At 41.8% G+C, this 18255-nt stretch overlaps 2 protein-coding genes across 2 annotated transcripts; both read left to right on the top strand.

Moving 5' to 3' along the window:
* Positions 1–2472: 2472 nt before the first annotated feature.
* Positions 2473–4485, top strand: LOC102796557 (apelin receptor B-like). Its single transcript, XM_006788817.3, has one exon. It carries the CDS (start codon positions 2557–2559, stop codon positions 3619–3621), a length of 1065 nt encoding a protein of 354 aa, XP_006788880.1. The 5' UTR covers positions 2473–2556; the 3' UTR covers positions 3622–4485.
* A 10942-nt stretch (positions 4486–15427) lies between these two features.
* nfkbil1 (nuclear factor of kappa light polypeptide gene enhancer in B-cells inhibitor-like 1) lies at positions 15428–18218 on the top strand. Its single transcript, XM_006788816.3, has 4 exons — positions 15428–15751; positions 15846–15958; positions 16651–16762; positions 16842–18218. Exons 1-4 carry the CDS (start codon positions 15478–15480, stop codon positions 17429–17431), a joined length of 1089 nt encoding a protein of 362 aa, XP_006788879.1. The 5' UTR covers positions 15428–15477; the 3' UTR covers positions 17432–18218.
* Positions 18219–18255: the final 37 nt, after the last annotated feature.

The following is an 18255-nucleotide window of genomic DNA, read 5'->3' as shown; positions in this document are numbered from 1 at the left end:
TACGACACACACAGGTGGCCAATTAAAGAGGAAAAACAAGAGCTGGACATTGTGGAAACAGGCTCTGATCTGATTAAGTGAAGCAGTCGATGGTCTGCAAGGAGTTACCAGCTCAGTTTCCAACCTTCAAAAATAAAAATAGAAGGAAAAAATACTTCTTTTGTGGTCTCACGAAATGCATGCATCACACAAGATTCACAGATTCTGTTTTGATTTGTTTTAAAGGAGACTTTTTAAAATTTTCTTCTTCCCAAAACTCCTCTACAAAACATAACAAGGGTTTTATTTTTGGGAAAAGTGAGTGGGTGGCAGGCTGATTATCAAGGTCTGGTGTTTTATTCAACTATATGTTCACATTTCTGTCAACAAACAGCTAAAAACAGACTTCTGTCCCACCAGAGTACGAGAAGGAAGCTTGCTTTGATTCACTTTGCTTTGCTGTTTTCCTGTTCTGCCCAATGAACTCAGACCAAAAAAAAAGAAAAAGAGCTGGTTGGACAATCAAGGCTCACAATGCGGAGGCAACACAAATGCAGTCACATCAATGTGATTACCGAGTACCGCAGGCTAACAACACATCACAATAATTGGCAACAACAAGCAGCTCTGTGACAGTAAATGATGTTGGTGAAAGGACAGGAGATGGGAATATATCCTCATGTTCATAATCAGAGGAAGAGGGGGATGACTAAGGAGGGGACAGGAGAAACATGGTGGAGTGGTGGAGGAAGGGATCAGTGGAGGAAGATTGTTGAGTGATACAGTAGTTGTGTCTAAAGGTCTGTGCCCTGGCGCCACTGCTGCCACTGTGCTGAGAGACAGAGCCGGCTGAAGACTGAGATGTTCCACCTGGACCAACAAAACAGCAAAGAAGAGATGAAGGCTTTAATTTGCTTTTAGAGTCCCCCCCCCCTTTGTTTCCCTTTCATTGGTTAGAAATGTGGGATTTTGCACTTTAAGACAGCAGCAAGCTTCTGTGTCAGCTTGTTACATCTCTCTGTTCGTGCAAAGCTCTTTGGAAGTTTGTTTTCTTGCATAAATCTGCAACATATCAAAGGCACTCACATATGCAGCAGCTGAAGTAACCATGAAATCACAGAGAATATTGTGAATATATAAAAAGATTCACATGAGAGCTTTTTTATCGTTCTTAATGTAAAGTTGGCAAAAAGTTGCATTTAAAAATGTCATTTGACTGCTTCCCCATATAAACGTGTCCCACTTTGTCCCACACAAACACTGTTTGTCCCACATTGGGATGTGGTCACCCTAGAAAAATGTATATCCAAGTTTCTAAAATTTAGGATTGGAAGACGTTCAGACATGAAACTGTAGGAAAACACAGGTGTTACTAATGGTGTTGATTAAAGCTCTGCACCTAACAGGACTTTGATTAATGTCATTAGCAGCACCTGTAACACCCACGGTGGCTACTGTGTCTTTTGTGTCACACTGGTTGTAAGTTTTGCTGCTTACAGAGGCACTTTTAGCATTTATTTTTAAAATAGATGATTATTATTACTATTGTGTTTATGTTTTTCATATATAAATATAGATCTCCAACAAAATAAAAATTCATCTCAAATAAATTGCAGAATCTATCTTTAGTTTGTCTTCAAAGCTAACATTAAGGTTGTAATCGAAATCTTTGCCTGTTTTAACGGTTTTTGTGTCCTTTAATTCAACAGACCAAAACCATTTTGTGGCTCCACATGTCTGAACATGTACTGGCAAGATAAAAACAAAACAAAACAAAAATCCAGGTTAAAAAAACCCTTCAGTTTCTTATTTGGGTTTCGGGTAATCAGGATCGTCCACTACCAGAACGACTCTCTATTGATATGAAAATTGGCCACTTTAAGGAACTTGCTGTGCCCAGGCGTAACTCTGAGCTGCTGTCCAAACATGTCTGTTTATTTAATGAACTTTCATCAATAATCTGTATCTGTTATATTTGTAAGTTAGATTTTAGTATTATTTTTTTTAGTTTTTACAAACTAAATATGGGAAATTAAATGTTTTGTTGTTGTTGTTTTTTAGAAAAAAAAGAAGCACAAAAAACAGGTCATGTTACAAGTTTTTTTTGTTTGTCTTTGATTTTGTTGCTCATAATTACTTCATTTTTAATTTTTTTTGCACTTTTAAACTACAGGGGGAGTCAAATTTGTAGTTTTTTGGTGGTTTTGTTTGCTGCTTCTCTGTCTGAGAGTCTGTACAGTTTATGTTTGCCTCCAGAATTCTGTTCATGTTGCAAATATTTTGTGCATAAAAGTCAGAAATTACTTGTAAATATATTAAAACTTTGACAGGCTATAATGAAGTTACTTCACAGTGCATTATCTAGTGTGGCAGTCAGTGGAGAGAAGGGGGTGTATGCAGAGGAGGAAGGAGGAGGGCAGTGGGAGGGTGCGAGTTGGGTGGGGGTATATAAGTGGAAGCAGAATTCGCATACAGCAACAGACTTGAGAGTGCTGTCAGCTGCTGTGAACCAAGTCTTTTTTCACCCCGTACTCAATTTTTTTTAACATAAGGATAAGAAAAGAGGAAAGGGTGAATATGGAGACAACTGTGGGCTACGAGTACTACGAGGACTACGAGGAGCCAGACAACTCCTCAATGTGTGACTACTCAGAGTGGACGCCATCGTACTCTGTCATCCCAGTACTCTACATGCTCATCTTCATCCTCGGCCTCTCTGGAAATGGAGTGGTCATCTTCACCGTGTGGAGAGCACAAGGCAAACGGCGAGCTGCCGACGTCTACATCGGAAATCTGGCCCTGGCCGACCTCACCTTTGTAGTGTCGCTACCTCTCTGGGCTGTTTACACAGCCATGGGTTACCACTGGCCCTTCGGAGTGGCTCTGTGCAAGATAAGCAGCTACGTGGTGCTGCTCAACATGTACGCCAGCGTCTTCTGCCTCACCTGCATGAGCTTTGATCGCTACCTAGCCATCGTCCACTCCTTATCCAGCAACCAGCTGCGCAGCCGGGCTCAGATGCAAGGCTCCCTGATAGCCATCTGGCTGTTGTCTGTTATACTGGCCGCTCCGACTCTCGTCTTCCGCACCACAAAGTACGATGCAGAAACCAACCGTACATCCTGTGCCATGGACTTCAGTTTGGTGACACAGAAACAGGAGAACCTGTGGATTGCTGGCCTCAGCATCTCCTCCTCTGCTCTGGGCTTTCTTCTACCTTTCATGGCAATGATGGTGTGCTACGGCTTCATCGGCTGCACGATCAACCGCCACTTCAACACCCTGCGCAAAGAAGACCAGCGCAAGAGACGCCTGCTGAAGATCATCACCACACTGGTAGTGGTGTTTGCTGCCTGCTGGATGCCCTTCCACATCCTGAAGAGCGCTGACGCACTCTCCTACCTGGACTTGTTTCCCGCCACTTGTGATTTCCTGCGCTTCCTCCTGCTTGCTCATCCCTACGCCACCTGCCTCGCTTATGTCAACAGCTGCCTCAACCCCTTCCTTTACGCCTTCTTTGACCTGCGCTTCAGATCCCAGTGCTTGTGCCTACTTAACCTGAAGAAGTTCTTGCATGCGAGCCCGGCCAGCTCCCTGTCCTTGCAGAAGACAGAGATTCAGTCTCTACCCACAAAGGTGTGACTATGGATTAACACCCAGAGGCATGCTGGGGTCAAAATGAACACTGCAGAACAATGTAGGTGAATCAAAAGTTTCCAGTACTGAGTGCTTGTTTATGGTTCAGCAGCAGCCAGTTTTGGGGTGTAACCTTTGCTTTTCACTCTGGACTATTGACTGAAGACTTATGGTTTTGGTGTCTGACAGCACCAAAACCCCAGAATCTTTTTTTTTCCAGCAGCAGGCACTGAAACTGAGCTACATAAGAGAGACTCGTTTAAAAATAAGGGGAATGTACTTTTATTAAGACTGATATACTCATCAGTTTGTCTTCTCCTGTGGACTTTCTGCAAAAGTACTGAGCTATGAAGTCTGAAATCATGTCCTCAAGTCATGGGAAACTATATTAGGTTGATTATGATCATGCAATTTCCCCCTCCCACTCCCGTTTTTTATTAATAAACTCTTGAGGTGGAGGTGTGATATATTAGAAACTGTGCTCTTGAGATCTGTCTTAACTGATCAGTATCTGCACCACAGCCAGCAGGACTACGTCTGTGTGTGTGTGTGTGTGTGTGAGAAGGGTGTGAGTTAGTCAGTAAGAGGTGTTTGAGTCTGATAAGAGTAGAGTAAGGTGTGTGTGTGTGTGTGTGTGGCATGTGGGTTGGGGGGGTGGACAGACCAGACAGACAGATGGCAGCTGACAAATGTTTTCTAGTTGCGGAAAGCCCCAATTAAAAGGTGACTGTATCCACAGCCTCTGATGTGTCTGCCTTTGAATATGAATGAATTTGTTCCCTGGTAACAACATGAAACCCATTTTTCTGAATATACACTATTTTTTGAATTCATGTCTATGATTTGTAATTAAAAGCCGGTGCTTTGAAGGGAAAAAAACCCAGTCTCTCTCGATCTCTCTCACTTTGTTATACCCTGCTGTGATATCTTGTGGAATGTATTTTCTCCAATCCAGTGAATACGCGTCTTCCTGTTTGAGTTGCTCAGAGGAGGCAGCCTTCCCTCCTATTGTGTTTCGGGGGGCCGAAATCAAAGCATACAGTATGTCTGGAGGAAATGCACGTCGGACTTCTGTTTCCCTCTTCAGGCGTGTTTGTTTCTTCTCTTACAATTCTCCCCAAATTAATCAGTGAGCACAAACGGGATCAACCACACAGCATTTGGCTTCGTCCCAGACAGAGTAGTAAGTGTTAATTACCAAAACTTCACTAATCCGTGCTGCTGTGTATCCCAAAGGCATCTGAATTATTTTGGTAGATATCAATATTAATGTGATAGCACACTGAGCTTTAATTCAGAATAGGAATAACCAATTCGGACTCTAATGAGCTTTTTACAGGATAAAATCAGTGACAGCGGGGAGACTTGGGGATTGGATTAATCCTGGGTTACTAATTTGCAGTGGACTTGCCGTCTCTTTGTAAAACCTTAGATGAAGCAGAGCTTTGTCTAAATCAGTTAAGACTGAACACCACATTTAAAAATGACACTGTTGGAAATTATAGTAAAAACTGGGAGCAGGATTTCCTTTAGCCTTGAGCTCTTACTTCAAAATATACCTACTATACTCTTCTATGTAGCACAGAAACCCATACAGTACAGCACAGTACATATATAAGGTATATCACCTTTATAGTGATATTTCTCTCATATATAACTGCATGAACCCCGAACTCAGTTTCTTGCCTTTTTAAAAAATCTTTACTATGTTAACATATCAGCTTTTTTGCAGCAAAACCTCTGGAGAGGAACTGAGACAGATCTTAATTGCTATATTAGTTGCAGATGCATTCACACCAGTCAATATCTAAACATTAAATAATAAAATACAGCTACAAAATGACTAAATTAATGATTTTAACTTAAACATTTACATTCCCATGAGTTTTGGCACTCATCACAAGTAAAATACCATATTACACTGTAAAAATTCTCAGGTTTACTTTTCTTTTTACACAAACATGTGACCTTTTTTTTGGGTAAATGTGACCAAATTGAATTTCTTGTAGGAGGAAAACTTCAGCTGTGACTTCAGTTTGGGAAAGTCGAAAAAGTCTTTGTTATTGAAAAAGAAGGAACTTAAACAGCTGCAGCCACACTCGCTCTGCCTTCTCAGTCACAGTCTCAGTTCTCTTTAATCTCTTCTGAGCCACGACACACACACACACACACACACACGCACACACACACACACACACACACAGACATGCAAGAAAAATCTTTATCCGAATTTAGTCTAGAGGACAAGCGCAAACATCTTGAGCTTTTTGTCAATTTTCAGTTTTCACATTTTCAAACTGGGACAAACATTCAGGTGCAAATTAAATAAGGACAAACTATGTACTCGAGCCAGTGCAGCTAAATGTTTCTAAGTGAAACGGCGTACAATTTCAAAATCCCATGCAATGGCTTTTTTTTTTTTTTTTTAACAAGATGGCCAGTCACATTATCCTCCACAGCATCAAAGTGAAAGCTAGCTGTGAAACATAATCTGCTCAGATTATTTTCATGGGTTTCCAGGATTTATGAAGCTCACATGTTCATGTTTATAATTTACTAAACTACACCAGAGAAAAGAGAATTACTCCCTTTGATTGGGTGACTGACATGACTATTCAGGAATTACACCAATGTTTTCATTCTCCTATAATTACAATGAGTGTGAATCAAGCACGTCTAGACTGGAAGCAGGCTTGCCGCAGGGAATCCCGAGGGCAGAAACAGCCTTCAGTTCCCACTCAAATGAATCATATACAACTAGGACAGTATGTTCTAGGATAAACACAAACATGGAGTTATTTGGGTTTTTTTAAAGAGAAAACCTGACAATTAGCACGGCTTTCTGTTGGTAACTTCTGCAGCTGAAAGGTGCAGTCAAGCCTGCGCAAAGATGGACAGTAGCTGTCCTATCTGGGGGAAAAAAATCAAAGCTGTGGTGTATAAAATAAATTACCACTAATTATGTATGTCCATAACCATACATGCCTATGTGCTACCAAGAAGATGAAAACCAGCCAAAGATTCATTCAGTGGTTTTAATGAGAAGAATTTCTTTGCCCTTAAGTCCTGAAAGCAGTCTGAATTTAGTTTAGTTTCAATTTATTAAAGACACACACAGGTCCATAGCAGATGAAATAAATACATACAAAATGCATAAAAAAGAAAAGAAAATGTAAAACAAATTCACAAAATTACACAGAGGCTGTAACGCTGGTGATTCCATAACTTTGAATAAACTGAACTTAGTGCAGGGTCAGTCAGAGATGTAATTATACTGTTTCTGGGGTCCTTTACCCTACACATACAACTGTGCATCAGATTGCGAAGTATAGCACAACAGATAGGCACTCCAACACTAACAAACATTTGGCTTGCACTGCTCCACCATGGCAACTTGTGCATCAACCTCATTCCATTATTATATGCTACAGTGAGTTTCCGCATACTGCTTTCTCTGTAGCTGTTGCACGAATGAGCAGTGTACATTGGAGTGCAAAAGGCTTTGAAGAGTCCAACAGTCACTGGAACAGTGCACATACCAAACTTACAGCTCAACATATTAGCTTGTGCATACATTAAGCAGCATTGTCTAAAAATGACTATATCATCAGACAAATCATCAGACATGTAATGACCTAAATATTTAATTGGAGTACACACATTCAGGAATGGCTGAATCCTGGTCCTCCTTACTTTTGTCAATAAAAATATTCCTCTTCTTGCCGTTATAATGAATATCAAACTAGACCACATTGAGAGCATGCTCTCAATAATTGTTGAATGCCAGCACTATACGGTATTACCAACTACACAACCTGTTACACAGTCATCTAACAGATTTCACAAATCACCCATATAAACATTAAACAAAAGAGTAGGCAGAATACTCCCCTGTCTAAGCCCGTTCCTCACATAAAAGGGGGCAGACACACAGTAACCCCATTTTATGTGCATGGACTGATGGGCATACCAGAAGGACAGAATTCTTACCAAAGATTTAGGAACCCCTCTGTTGTATAACTTATAAAATTGCTTTTCATGACTTTATTACGCACACCCCGCTTTGCAGTTATTTATTTGTAAAAAAATGTTTGGTATCATGTATGATTTTCGTTCCACTTCTCACGTGTACACCACTTTGTGTTGGTCTTTCACGTGGAATTCCAATAAAATTGATTCATGTTTGTGGCTGTAATGTGACAAAATGTGGAAAACTTCAACGGGGCTGAATACTTTTGCAAGCCACTGTCTGTGTAGCTATTATCAGAGCAGCACTGCAGTAAATGATTTGCAAATTAAGATCTACCATCAGACATCCGCATTCAATGGATACACAAGTGGAGTCAATGTCCTGAATGAAAGACATTCAGGACATAGGACAGTCTATTAAGACACCTAACCTCATTCTGGGGACACTCATAGGGCACATATACATTAAGAATAGTAAACTTTCTATCTCGGCCAATAATCTCAATTCCTATAGCCCAATCAAATTTCAAATTTCACCAGCTGATCATACATCTTGTGCCAGAGTATGGCAACACCACCAGAGATACCCCCACGAACCACCCTGGAGCTTAGATCAGAGGTAGATTCACCAACGCCATGAAAGTCTTTGTGCAAACAGTTCGTTTTTTCCAGATCTTGCTTAGATAGAAACGTTTCCTGGGCACACAATCTATTACAGGACGCTAAGAGTTTATCCATTAAAAGAGACAATATTAATACTCATTTATCTCACCGTGTCATGTGCACCCCACTGAAAGCTGCCGGCCTGTGCTGCCGCTGCACCCCAATCCTCCCTGTGGCAGTGACTCCGCTGCCTCTGCTCTTCTTAGGCCTATGAGCCTCAAAATAGCGGCGAACATAAATACATATCCTTTACGTCATCACATTTAGCAGTAACATGAAATGATGCTAATCATTTGTGGGTTGTGTCAATTTTCCGACATGTCACGGACTTACCCAGCTTCTCAGTCAGATAGGAGCGCAGAGTTTCAGCGTCGAGATCAGGGAAAAGCCATATTGCAAACACACAGTTTGGTTTTAACCACAACGATCTTGTCATAACTGGGGTCATGCAGTGACAATCAAGCTAGCCGCACCCACAATGTTGTTGCACGGTTTTTTAACGGTACGAAATATATATCTTCTCACTATACTGTACATTTCTATTCAACTTGACCTTATCCCCAACTAAAAAAAATTGCAGTACTGCATTTTTAAAATGTTATTACAGGAAACTGTTAGAGGCGACACAAATATTTCACTGGCTTCTTACTCTGGATAACCCTCACTCTTCCTCTTCCGGCTCACAGCTCTCTGAACTGTAAGGTTTCACAGAAAATTATACATAGAGAGATAGACAGATACTGTACTGATCCTGTCACATAATGAAGTTATTATACACTTTTACAGAGAGAACCATAGAAAGGTTTCCCTAAGTGTTCTTCGTGGTTGAATCAGTTAGAGGGAGAAGGAGCTCTGCTGCTTCGCAAAGGTGGAATGGAGCAGGTGTGACGGGTTGTCCATGATGGAGAGCAGTTTGTTCAGTGACCTCTGACCCTCACTCACTCAGACGCCTCCAAATTCTCACCAGTGCTTCTTCTAACCTTGCAGATTAATTTGTTCTTCTTTTTGGCATCCCTGGCACTGATGCTGCTCCTGCTTACTTTAGACCGTGTGCACAGCATCACTGCTGGTCCTCCAGTCTAATCTGTCATTCAGGTGAACTCTGATTTCCACCCACAGTACCTTACTTCAGTTGGGATCAGTGGATGGAGGGAATCAGTACTGCATCAGTACAAATCGTTCGACACTATAAACCTGAAATCTGTGTGGAACAGCTGATCTGTACGGTGTGCAGAAGAAGACAAAACATTATTTACCGTCCCAGTTACTATGTTACTGCTCCTTGTGGATGAGTGTGTGCATCATTTAGTTTTAATAGCACATTGCAACACTCAGGCATCAGTCTAACACAGTAACACTTTTACTTGTTACAAATTCAGCAGAAAGAAGTTGCTCATCGTATGCACTGCTGAGAAAAAGAAGCTCATTTCATTCATTTCTGCTGTTTCATGAAAACAGTGTTATTGAGGAACAATAAGTGGGGTTCACTCTAAACACTCCTCGTAAGGACTCAGTCAAGCGTTTTACGACAGAGCCAAAGTTTTAGCACTGCGCAACAGCTTTGAGCCACCCATGCAAAGTGCTGATTACACACTTGTTCTGATATCATCTCCCCACTTCTAAAAATACACTCTCCTAGCAGCAGCTATCACAACCACATTAGGCATGAACACAGGATTTTGTGTGCATCTTTTAAATATTCTTCCCCTGAATGTGAAGCTCCTGTTAGAAACTGTCAGTCACAAAACAGACGCTGTTCCTCTTTATCAACTCAAGTAGCGTTTTTAATGTTGAAAGAAGGCTTGCAACTGCTGACGTTAGTAGATCTGGTCCTAAATGTTCCTCCTCCTTTAAAATGCCAGCCTTTGTTATGATTCTATTTTTTAAAGGCTGCTTTTGTTTATAAGACCTCCATACAACTATACTGTCAACGCGTTTTGGCAGGTTTTGTAGTCCATCTTCTGCATATTTTAGTTTCAACATGGAAAGCATCCGGCTTCATGTTGTTAAGGAGAGACTAGAGTATGGCTGTTCCAATTCTTAGCACACGGCTCTTCTCTTTTCCTAAGTCCTTAGCAATTCTCCTACTCACTTTTCCTTTTCTTTACAATGGCATTTTCATTGAGGTTAAGGAAATGAGGTTAGGAATAAGAGATAGGCGGTACTTTTGGTACTTGGTCAAGACAACCAAGCATCAAAATGGGGACTAAAGATGATTTCAGTACTTTGAATGAGGCATAGTTCTTGGTGTCAGATAGGCTGGTCTGAGTATTTCAGAAACTGCTGATGTACTGGGAATTTCCCACACAGCTATTTCTAGAGTTTACTGAAAATGGTCCAAAAAAAGAGAAATTATCCAGTAAGCGGCAATTCTCTGATTGAAAATACTTGGGTGAGGTCAGACATGAGAGGAGAGTTACAATGCGGATAGGAAGTCAACAGTAACTCAAATAACTGCACATTATAACCAAGGTATGCAGAAGAGCATCTCTGAACACACAGCATCTCAAACTATGAAGCACAAGACCACACCGGGTGTCACTCCTGTCACCTAAGAACAGGAAAGTGAGGCTACAGTTTGCAGTGTGTCACCAAAAGTGGACAACAAAAGGTTAGAAAAATGTTGCCTGGCCTCATGAACCTCAATTTGTGCTACGATATTCGAATGATAAGCAAAATTTTGCATAAATGAAATTAAACCACGGATCCATCGTGTCTTGCACCCATCTTGGGATGTCTGCTTCCAGCTCGGTAACATTCCATGTTACAAAGATCAAATAATCTCAAATTAGCTTCTTGAACGTGACAATGATTTTACTCTACTCAAATGGCCTCCACAGTCACCAGATCTCAATCCAAATGAGAACCTTTGGAATGATATTGAACTGGAGATTCCCATCATGGATCTGCAGCGGACAAATTTGCAGGAACTGTCTGATCCTGTCATGTCAGTGTTGACCAAAATCTACCAGGGTATGTTTCCATCACCTTGTTGAATCTGTGCCATGAAATATTAAATCAGTTTTGTTACTAAAAAGGGCTCCAAGCTGTTATTAGCAAGGTGTATCTTATATAGTGTCCACGTGTACAATTTATAATTATTATAAACACTTTTTTTTTCACAATAGTTCAAGTATTCACTTCACAGTTTTTTCTTTCTTCCTTACCATCATTGACCTTAGAGGCAACCTCTAAATGCAGAGAAAACACAACCCTGTGAAAATATCCAACCCCGGTCCATCAGCACACTGGGTCAGCTCTTTATCAAGTAAATGCAAATTGCTTCCTTAATGGCAAAGTAAGAAGATTTTCAACCGATTCATTGTCATATAAATGGGTGACAAACAGCTATTATGTTGCTTTAAAAATCAGACAGTCTGTGTGCTACAAACACGTGTCCAAGTGTCATAAATCAGAACCCAATAATTCAGGTCAAGCAGAAAATAGTCAAAGGAAGTTTGCACACGTTTCTCCTTGAGCCTAACAATAGCATCTTAGCAACCCAGCCAGTAAACCGGACCTTGAGCCTGGTCTTGCCATAGTTTGGTAGGATGAGATGCTGACCCCTGGAGAGTCTTGGAAGACCCTCAGCTTCCTGCCACCCGGTATTCCAGATCTCCTCCCTGTACTGTCCCGAGAGATTAACAGACCCCATGGACAGGATAGGAGTCAGCAGGCCTAGCAGGAAGAGTAAAGGGAGGGTAGGCAAGGTAGGAGTTCCTGCGCTGGGATATCCTGTCATTCAGAAGCATCTCTCTGCATTCAGTGCCCTGTGCAAGACCTGCAAGCTCCACCTGAGGCCTGCCTGCTTTACACACTCTCCTGCAGTTTATTTTTAAGGAAGCAGACACACATGATGTGAAAAGTTACTTTCTCTGAGAGCATGTGTGACAATAAAGCAGTACTACATTGAAGGCAACATAGTTTACAATAGAGTAAGCTGCAGATGTGAGACTTGAAGTGGCAAATCGGACGTGTCCCTCTTCTCTGTCTCTCCTGAGATGGCATTTCAAAAGCCTTCACACAAGACAGCTATCGCTAGTGGAGACACGTCTTTTCCGAAAGAGCGGAAGTGCCCAAGCTTTGGGAGACTCCGGATCTTGGGTTATGTGAGTCTCAGAGGAGATCATCCTCTTCAACGAGCACAAAGTGTCCCTTCATTCTCTCCTCTATCCTCTCCATTGTGCATCCTTCCCTCTCTCGGGCCTAAATGGAGGCACTGTCGCCCACAGTGCAGCACTGAGCCAGTTCAGAGGCTCAGCTGCACTGACTCAAGCGCTACAGGTAACGGTTGATGAGCATCAAATCGAAAAAGAACTTACATCAGAGCAACATCCAGAGAGGCTATGTGCTGCAGCTTTAATTCGTTTCATTAATGAGGTGAAGATCACAAACCTTTAATACTCCCAACAAATTCATTTGTAGAGCGAAAACAAAATCAGAGTTTCCAGCTGTCGCATGTTGTTGTAGCCACACACTGGAGCGACTCTTTCCCAACAATCCACTACCACACACAGTATGTTTGTGCTTCTGTGTGTTCTGACTCGTTTTACATGTTATGTGGACATAAATCTGTTTATACAAACAGGTTTTTGTTTACGCAGTCACACTGACGCGACCCTGCTTCCTTTTGGAGACAAAAAAAGCCAGTCGATTATTGTAAATCATTAGATTTTAGGTTAAAGACTTGGTTTAAGGTTAAGCTAAGGCTTAAAATAAGTTAAGGGCTGATTCTGGGGTGCAGACATGTCTTAAGGCTAAAATAAATACTCTACTTTGAGTAATATTGAGTGAACATTGTGATTTTTGTGTGTTTTTAACAGACGTTTTCACACAGCACTTTTACATTGAACCACCTTCTTTCATATCCAGTTGTCGAGCTTAAATTTAAGGTGAGCACAGTGAAACTTTCTCCTTTCAGATGAATTGCTGGGTTAAATTCTGCACATGCATCATTTTGCCCGGCAAGGCTTAAACATCTGAGGTCAAAGGTCAAAGCTCCAGCGACACTTATAGTATAAAGAACAGTTTTGTTACTTCTTTAAACTCTTTATACTACAAGTGTTACTGGAGCTTCAACCTCTTCAGACCTTGTTTGTCTCCATGCAGTTTGGATAGTAGAAGTTTGCCAGAAGCCTCTGTTCTGTCTTTAAAAAGGGACTTCTGACTTAACTATGCGGCAACTTTATAGTAATACGTTTCAAAGTGTGATGACCCCTTAGGCACTGGGTGTCTCTGGGTTGTTGTTCTGCAGGGGCTCACTGAGGAGCCCACACCAGCATTTTGGCTCAGACCAGCTTGGCTACAACATGATTTCTCAGATTTCCTTTGCTCTCTGCACACTCCCACACTTCCATGCGTGCTTTACTCTAATGACCTACTGACAAACATGTTCTCTTTATTTAATTATGTTTTGTAAATAAATGATCATTTCCTGTGTTACAAGTTTCCCTCATTTCATCACACTCTATGAGCCAAGCTGTGATTCTGTGATAAGCGATTGATATGAGCATAAAGGGCCTCTGCATCTAGTCTGTGGACAAACATCAAATTGCATCAACCCCTGATGTTCTTAGTGTTTAATTGATATGCTGCTACTTCTGTTTTAATTTAAATTGTTAGTGTGATGGCGGCTTCATTAGCAAAAAGTCATCTTTAATTTGTGTCTTCATAAATTTGGCTGAGATAACCTGAATCAGAGACGTTATGAGAGAGGAAAATGAAGATATGGCCCTGAGTTTAAATCTGCTGCAGAAAGTATAATTTCCCGGTTGGGGGGTGGGGGGTATAACATCAAAATAACTACAAAAATAAGTGCCCACAGGCATTTCCCATTGTTTGCCAGTTGCAGATGCTTTCTTTTGGAAAGATTGCAACTAAGATTTGATAAAAACAACTTAAGATGTTACACTGAATGAAATAAGGGTGATAAAGACGATTGTTCCACATATATTTGTTTTCTTTTTGCATTGGTTCTTCAGTTCGCTGCCTGTGAGGTCATTTTATGCAAGAGTGGATATGAAGTTGGCCGGTGAGGCTGCTATTAGTGACTTATAATTCTTTCATTTTTGGAAAAGGAAGGAATGTTAGTGTTATAGGTTGACAGTTTTGTTTCTTATGAACTTCATTTAATGAGTTGTGCAAACTTACAACTGTACATTTTGAGGAAAATTTCTTCTGCTTAGCTAAATTCACTTTGAAATCTGTGTACTTAGGGCAAACTAGAAAAGATTATTGACGTCAGCCAAACTGTGAGTGATTTCTTTTTACAGTGTAGTCTCTCAGTAAAATGACTTCCCTGTGATCCTGTCTGCAGCTGACAAACTGAAGTGGTGCTTCTGAATAAAGAATCTTCATTCATGCTTCAGGCCCTGCTCTACAGCGAGATACAGTCGGGCAGCTTTCAGGCAGCTGGAACAGTTGTTTCTCTGCTCAAGGTTTAGTCAGAGTTATGGACATAAAATCAAACTTCAAAACAACGTGCAAAGTCATGTGGCAAAGCTTTTGTCAGGGCACAGGGGAGTTTGAGCGCTGTACCTCCGGACAGGTGGCATGATGAAAGCAGGCTGAGGCACAGACACCCAAAGAGAAGGGGAATGAATACTGAGTGGCGCCTTAGTTCATCTTGATATAACCTGCAACGTGGTTCCTGAAAGTGACTCCTGAGATTTGTTTTTTGCATTTTTAAAAGTCAGTGATTGGGGTGACTTCCTTATGTGTCACGTGAGACTGTCCAGTTCCTATTCAACACAAGTGCAAAGAGGATTGTGGCAGACAGACTAGCAGTTGATGGAAAAGGAGAGAAATGTATGAAGGCCATTGCATGACAATGCTCATTATTTGCCTTGTGAAGAAGCTGGAAACATTGCACTGAAATACAATACAATATATCTGTCTTCACATGATGAGGGGCAGACCTGTAACCTGCTTAGTTTATTTATTTTTATCTGCATGTTACACTACGTTACCTTAATCCCAGACAAACATATTCTAGATCCGACCTTCTTAGCAGCAATGCAAGTTATAATAAAAACGTAATTTAAAAATAATCCCATTAAATGGCAGGCATTCACTTTCATAGTTAATGCTGCCATCTTGTGGTAACACAGGACATTATCTGTCCCCGGAACCTGTGTCTGTGCTCTTGCTAACTACGGACCTATTAAAAAGACGGACCGAATCCTGTTAGCGAAAGCTAATCATTAGCCTCGCCTTTGTTTGTGTGTTGTAATGGTGTCCCGCAAACAGACGCGGGTGTGGAAGTACGTGAACGACGGCAGTTTGATGAAACTGAAATCATACCTACGGAAACACACGGATCTGGACGTGAACTTTTCCCAGGGTAAGAGGCAGAGGAGCCCGCTGCACCTGGCCTGCTGTCAGGGGGACGATGCTGTTCTGCGGCTGCTGCTGAAACACGGAGCCGATGTTCTCCAGAGGGACCGCAAAGGGGACACAGCACTACACGTCGCGGCCAATAGGGCTCTTAAACACGGAAAAACGGGTGAGGAGGACCTGGAGATTAACATTAATAATTAAATAAATAGCTTTATCCGCTGCTAATTGTTAACTTTGTGTTTTTGGGGGGGCTCTTTCAGCGTTTGATGACCTGGTGGTGCCTCTGAGGAAGCGCTGCCCTGAAGCCCTAAACGTACAAAACAGAGCCGGAGTCACACCGCAAGACCTGCTGAACTGGATGAAACATCCAGAGGTAAAAGTGAGCTGAAACTCTGACTGAAACTTGTCTATCATTGTCTTTGAATCTATTAACTGAAACAGGAATAAACAAATCCCATCAAACTAAACATGGGGAAGGGGTGGGGCAGCAAAGATATGAAGCATGTGAACATGCAAGGAGGACAGGTAGTGAAAGTGGATGAGTTTAAATATCTGTGTTTAAACATCCAAAGCCTGACAGAGTGGAGGCTGTGAAGGCTTTTACCGAGAGTAACCAGTATCGACAGGAAACAGTACGTCATAGGGACAGCTCAGGTTGAGCTATTTGAAGACAAAGTTAGAGAAGCATGGCTGAGATGTTTTGGACATGTTCAGAGGAGAGATGGTGGATACACTGGACTAAAGATGTTGAGTATGGAGCTGCCATGCAGGAGGAAAAGAAGAAGACCACAGAGGAGGTGTTGTCATGGAATCTGTTTGTGAGTCATGGGATTATAAATAGCTCAAACGTACGTGGTTCATAACATTACCCTAAGATTAGATGTGAGGAAATGCAGGGTGAGCGTGTGAGGGTTTCTGTCTCAGCACAGCCAGACCTCATTACTGATGAATTGGTGATGAGTTGGAATAAACTGAGCTCAGCTCTCCTGTGTTGGATTACCCATCTCAGATTGATTTCCTGCGTCTTCAGTAATATTTACACTTTTCCCCTGACATTTATCGCAGGCTGAAGAAAACATGAGCCATCCACGTGAAGCAGACCCTGAGAAGGAATTCCTGGAGAAGCTGTTTGACGAATGCGAGGATGAATTCTATGAAACCTTTGGAGTATATGATGGTAAATCCTAAACATCACAGATGAATCTGAGTTTGACTCTCTCTCTCTGCTTGATAACACTGCTGTATTTGTTTTACAGCTGATGACTTTCTTCCCGTTGATGATGACGAGGAAGACTTTGGGGACTGGGCTGATCGCATCCGGAAGGAATACTATGATAAAAAACACGCCCAGGCCCAGAGACTCGCGGCCTCATCTTCTGGGTGGAAAAGAAGCAAGAGTAAACGAGAGATGGAGGAAGAAGAGCGAAGCCGCAAGGAGCTGCACAAAAGGCTGCAGAAGGAGCACGAGGAATATCTGGCTCGTGCAGCTCGAAAAGAGGAGGAGACTCAACGTGGCAAGAAGCGGCAGTACGATGAGAGGTGCGCGGCGACCTTTCAGGGTGGCGCCTCGGCAGGCAGCACGAAGCTGAGCTTCGGTGACATCCCCTGGCCGGCTCCGAGAGGTACGGTCCAGGAGATGATCGAGGTCATGCTGCATGGTGTGGACCGAAAGGACGTACCGGCATTTCGCAAAGCGCTTCGAAAGCAGCAAGCGCTGTGGCACCCCGATAAATTCGCTCAGCGATGTGAAGCTCGATTGGAGGAGAAGGACAAACAGAAGATCCTGGATACAGTCACCGCTCTGTCACAGGAGCTCAACAGACTGGCTCAGAGTTTGAAGACTTGAAAATCACACCATGAACGTTATATGTGCTCTTCTTGAAATCTTGTATGTGTGAAAAGAACCACTGTTACCTATTTGTGTAGTACTAACACTACCGAACAAAGGACGCTAGCACCAGCTTTTATCTTGCAGGTGAATGAGCTCTGCTGAAAACAAGCAAAACTGCAGTGAACTCATATCTGCATTTACAAACATTCAGAAGAGCCATTTATTCATATTGACTGATGCAACAATCCTATATGGAAAATGGAACTTTAAAAAAAATACAGTAATTGTAAATTGTATGTGTATCTGAAGACTAAGTTACCAGTTTTCAGCTTTCCATACAACATAATTACAAGAAATATTTTTGAGTCCAGGACTCAGGAGACACCTGTCCATAAGACTCTGAGGAGATCAAAAGATGCACAGTCATGACATGTTAGTTGGTTTGTTTTTCTGCCCATTTGATCAAATAATAAACGTAATATATTGTTTTACTGTAAAATAGAGTGCCTTAATAGACACACATGGATACACTCGGCCACGTAATGTTTAGCACGTTTTCCTGGATCTTTTTTATTGTCTTTCTGCCTCCCCCACTGATGAGAACATGTCATATGGGTCATCAGAGCCAAGCAGCTTGTCTTTTCTTTTCCATAAATAGGTCAGATCTAAATTCTGAGAATTTAGATCTGACCTAGGGTCTGATTTCACAAATACGTATCTGGAAGAATGGTCAAAAGTTCCTATAAACACACTCCTAAACCTTGTGGAAAGCCTTCCCAAGAGAGCTGAAGCTGTTATAGCTGCAGAGGGTGGGCCGACACAATCTACTTTACAAAACA

The sequence above is a fragment of the Neolamprologus brichardi genome, chromosome 7 (genome assembly GCF_056152115.1).
Source record: "Neolamprologus brichardi isolate AB-2024 chromosome 7, ASM5615211v1, whole genome shotgun sequence".
Lineage (NCBI taxonomy): Eukaryota > Metazoa > Chordata > Actinopteri > Cichliformes > Cichlidae > Neolamprologus > Neolamprologus brichardi.
This window is presented reverse-complemented; position numbering and strand designations above follow the sequence as displayed.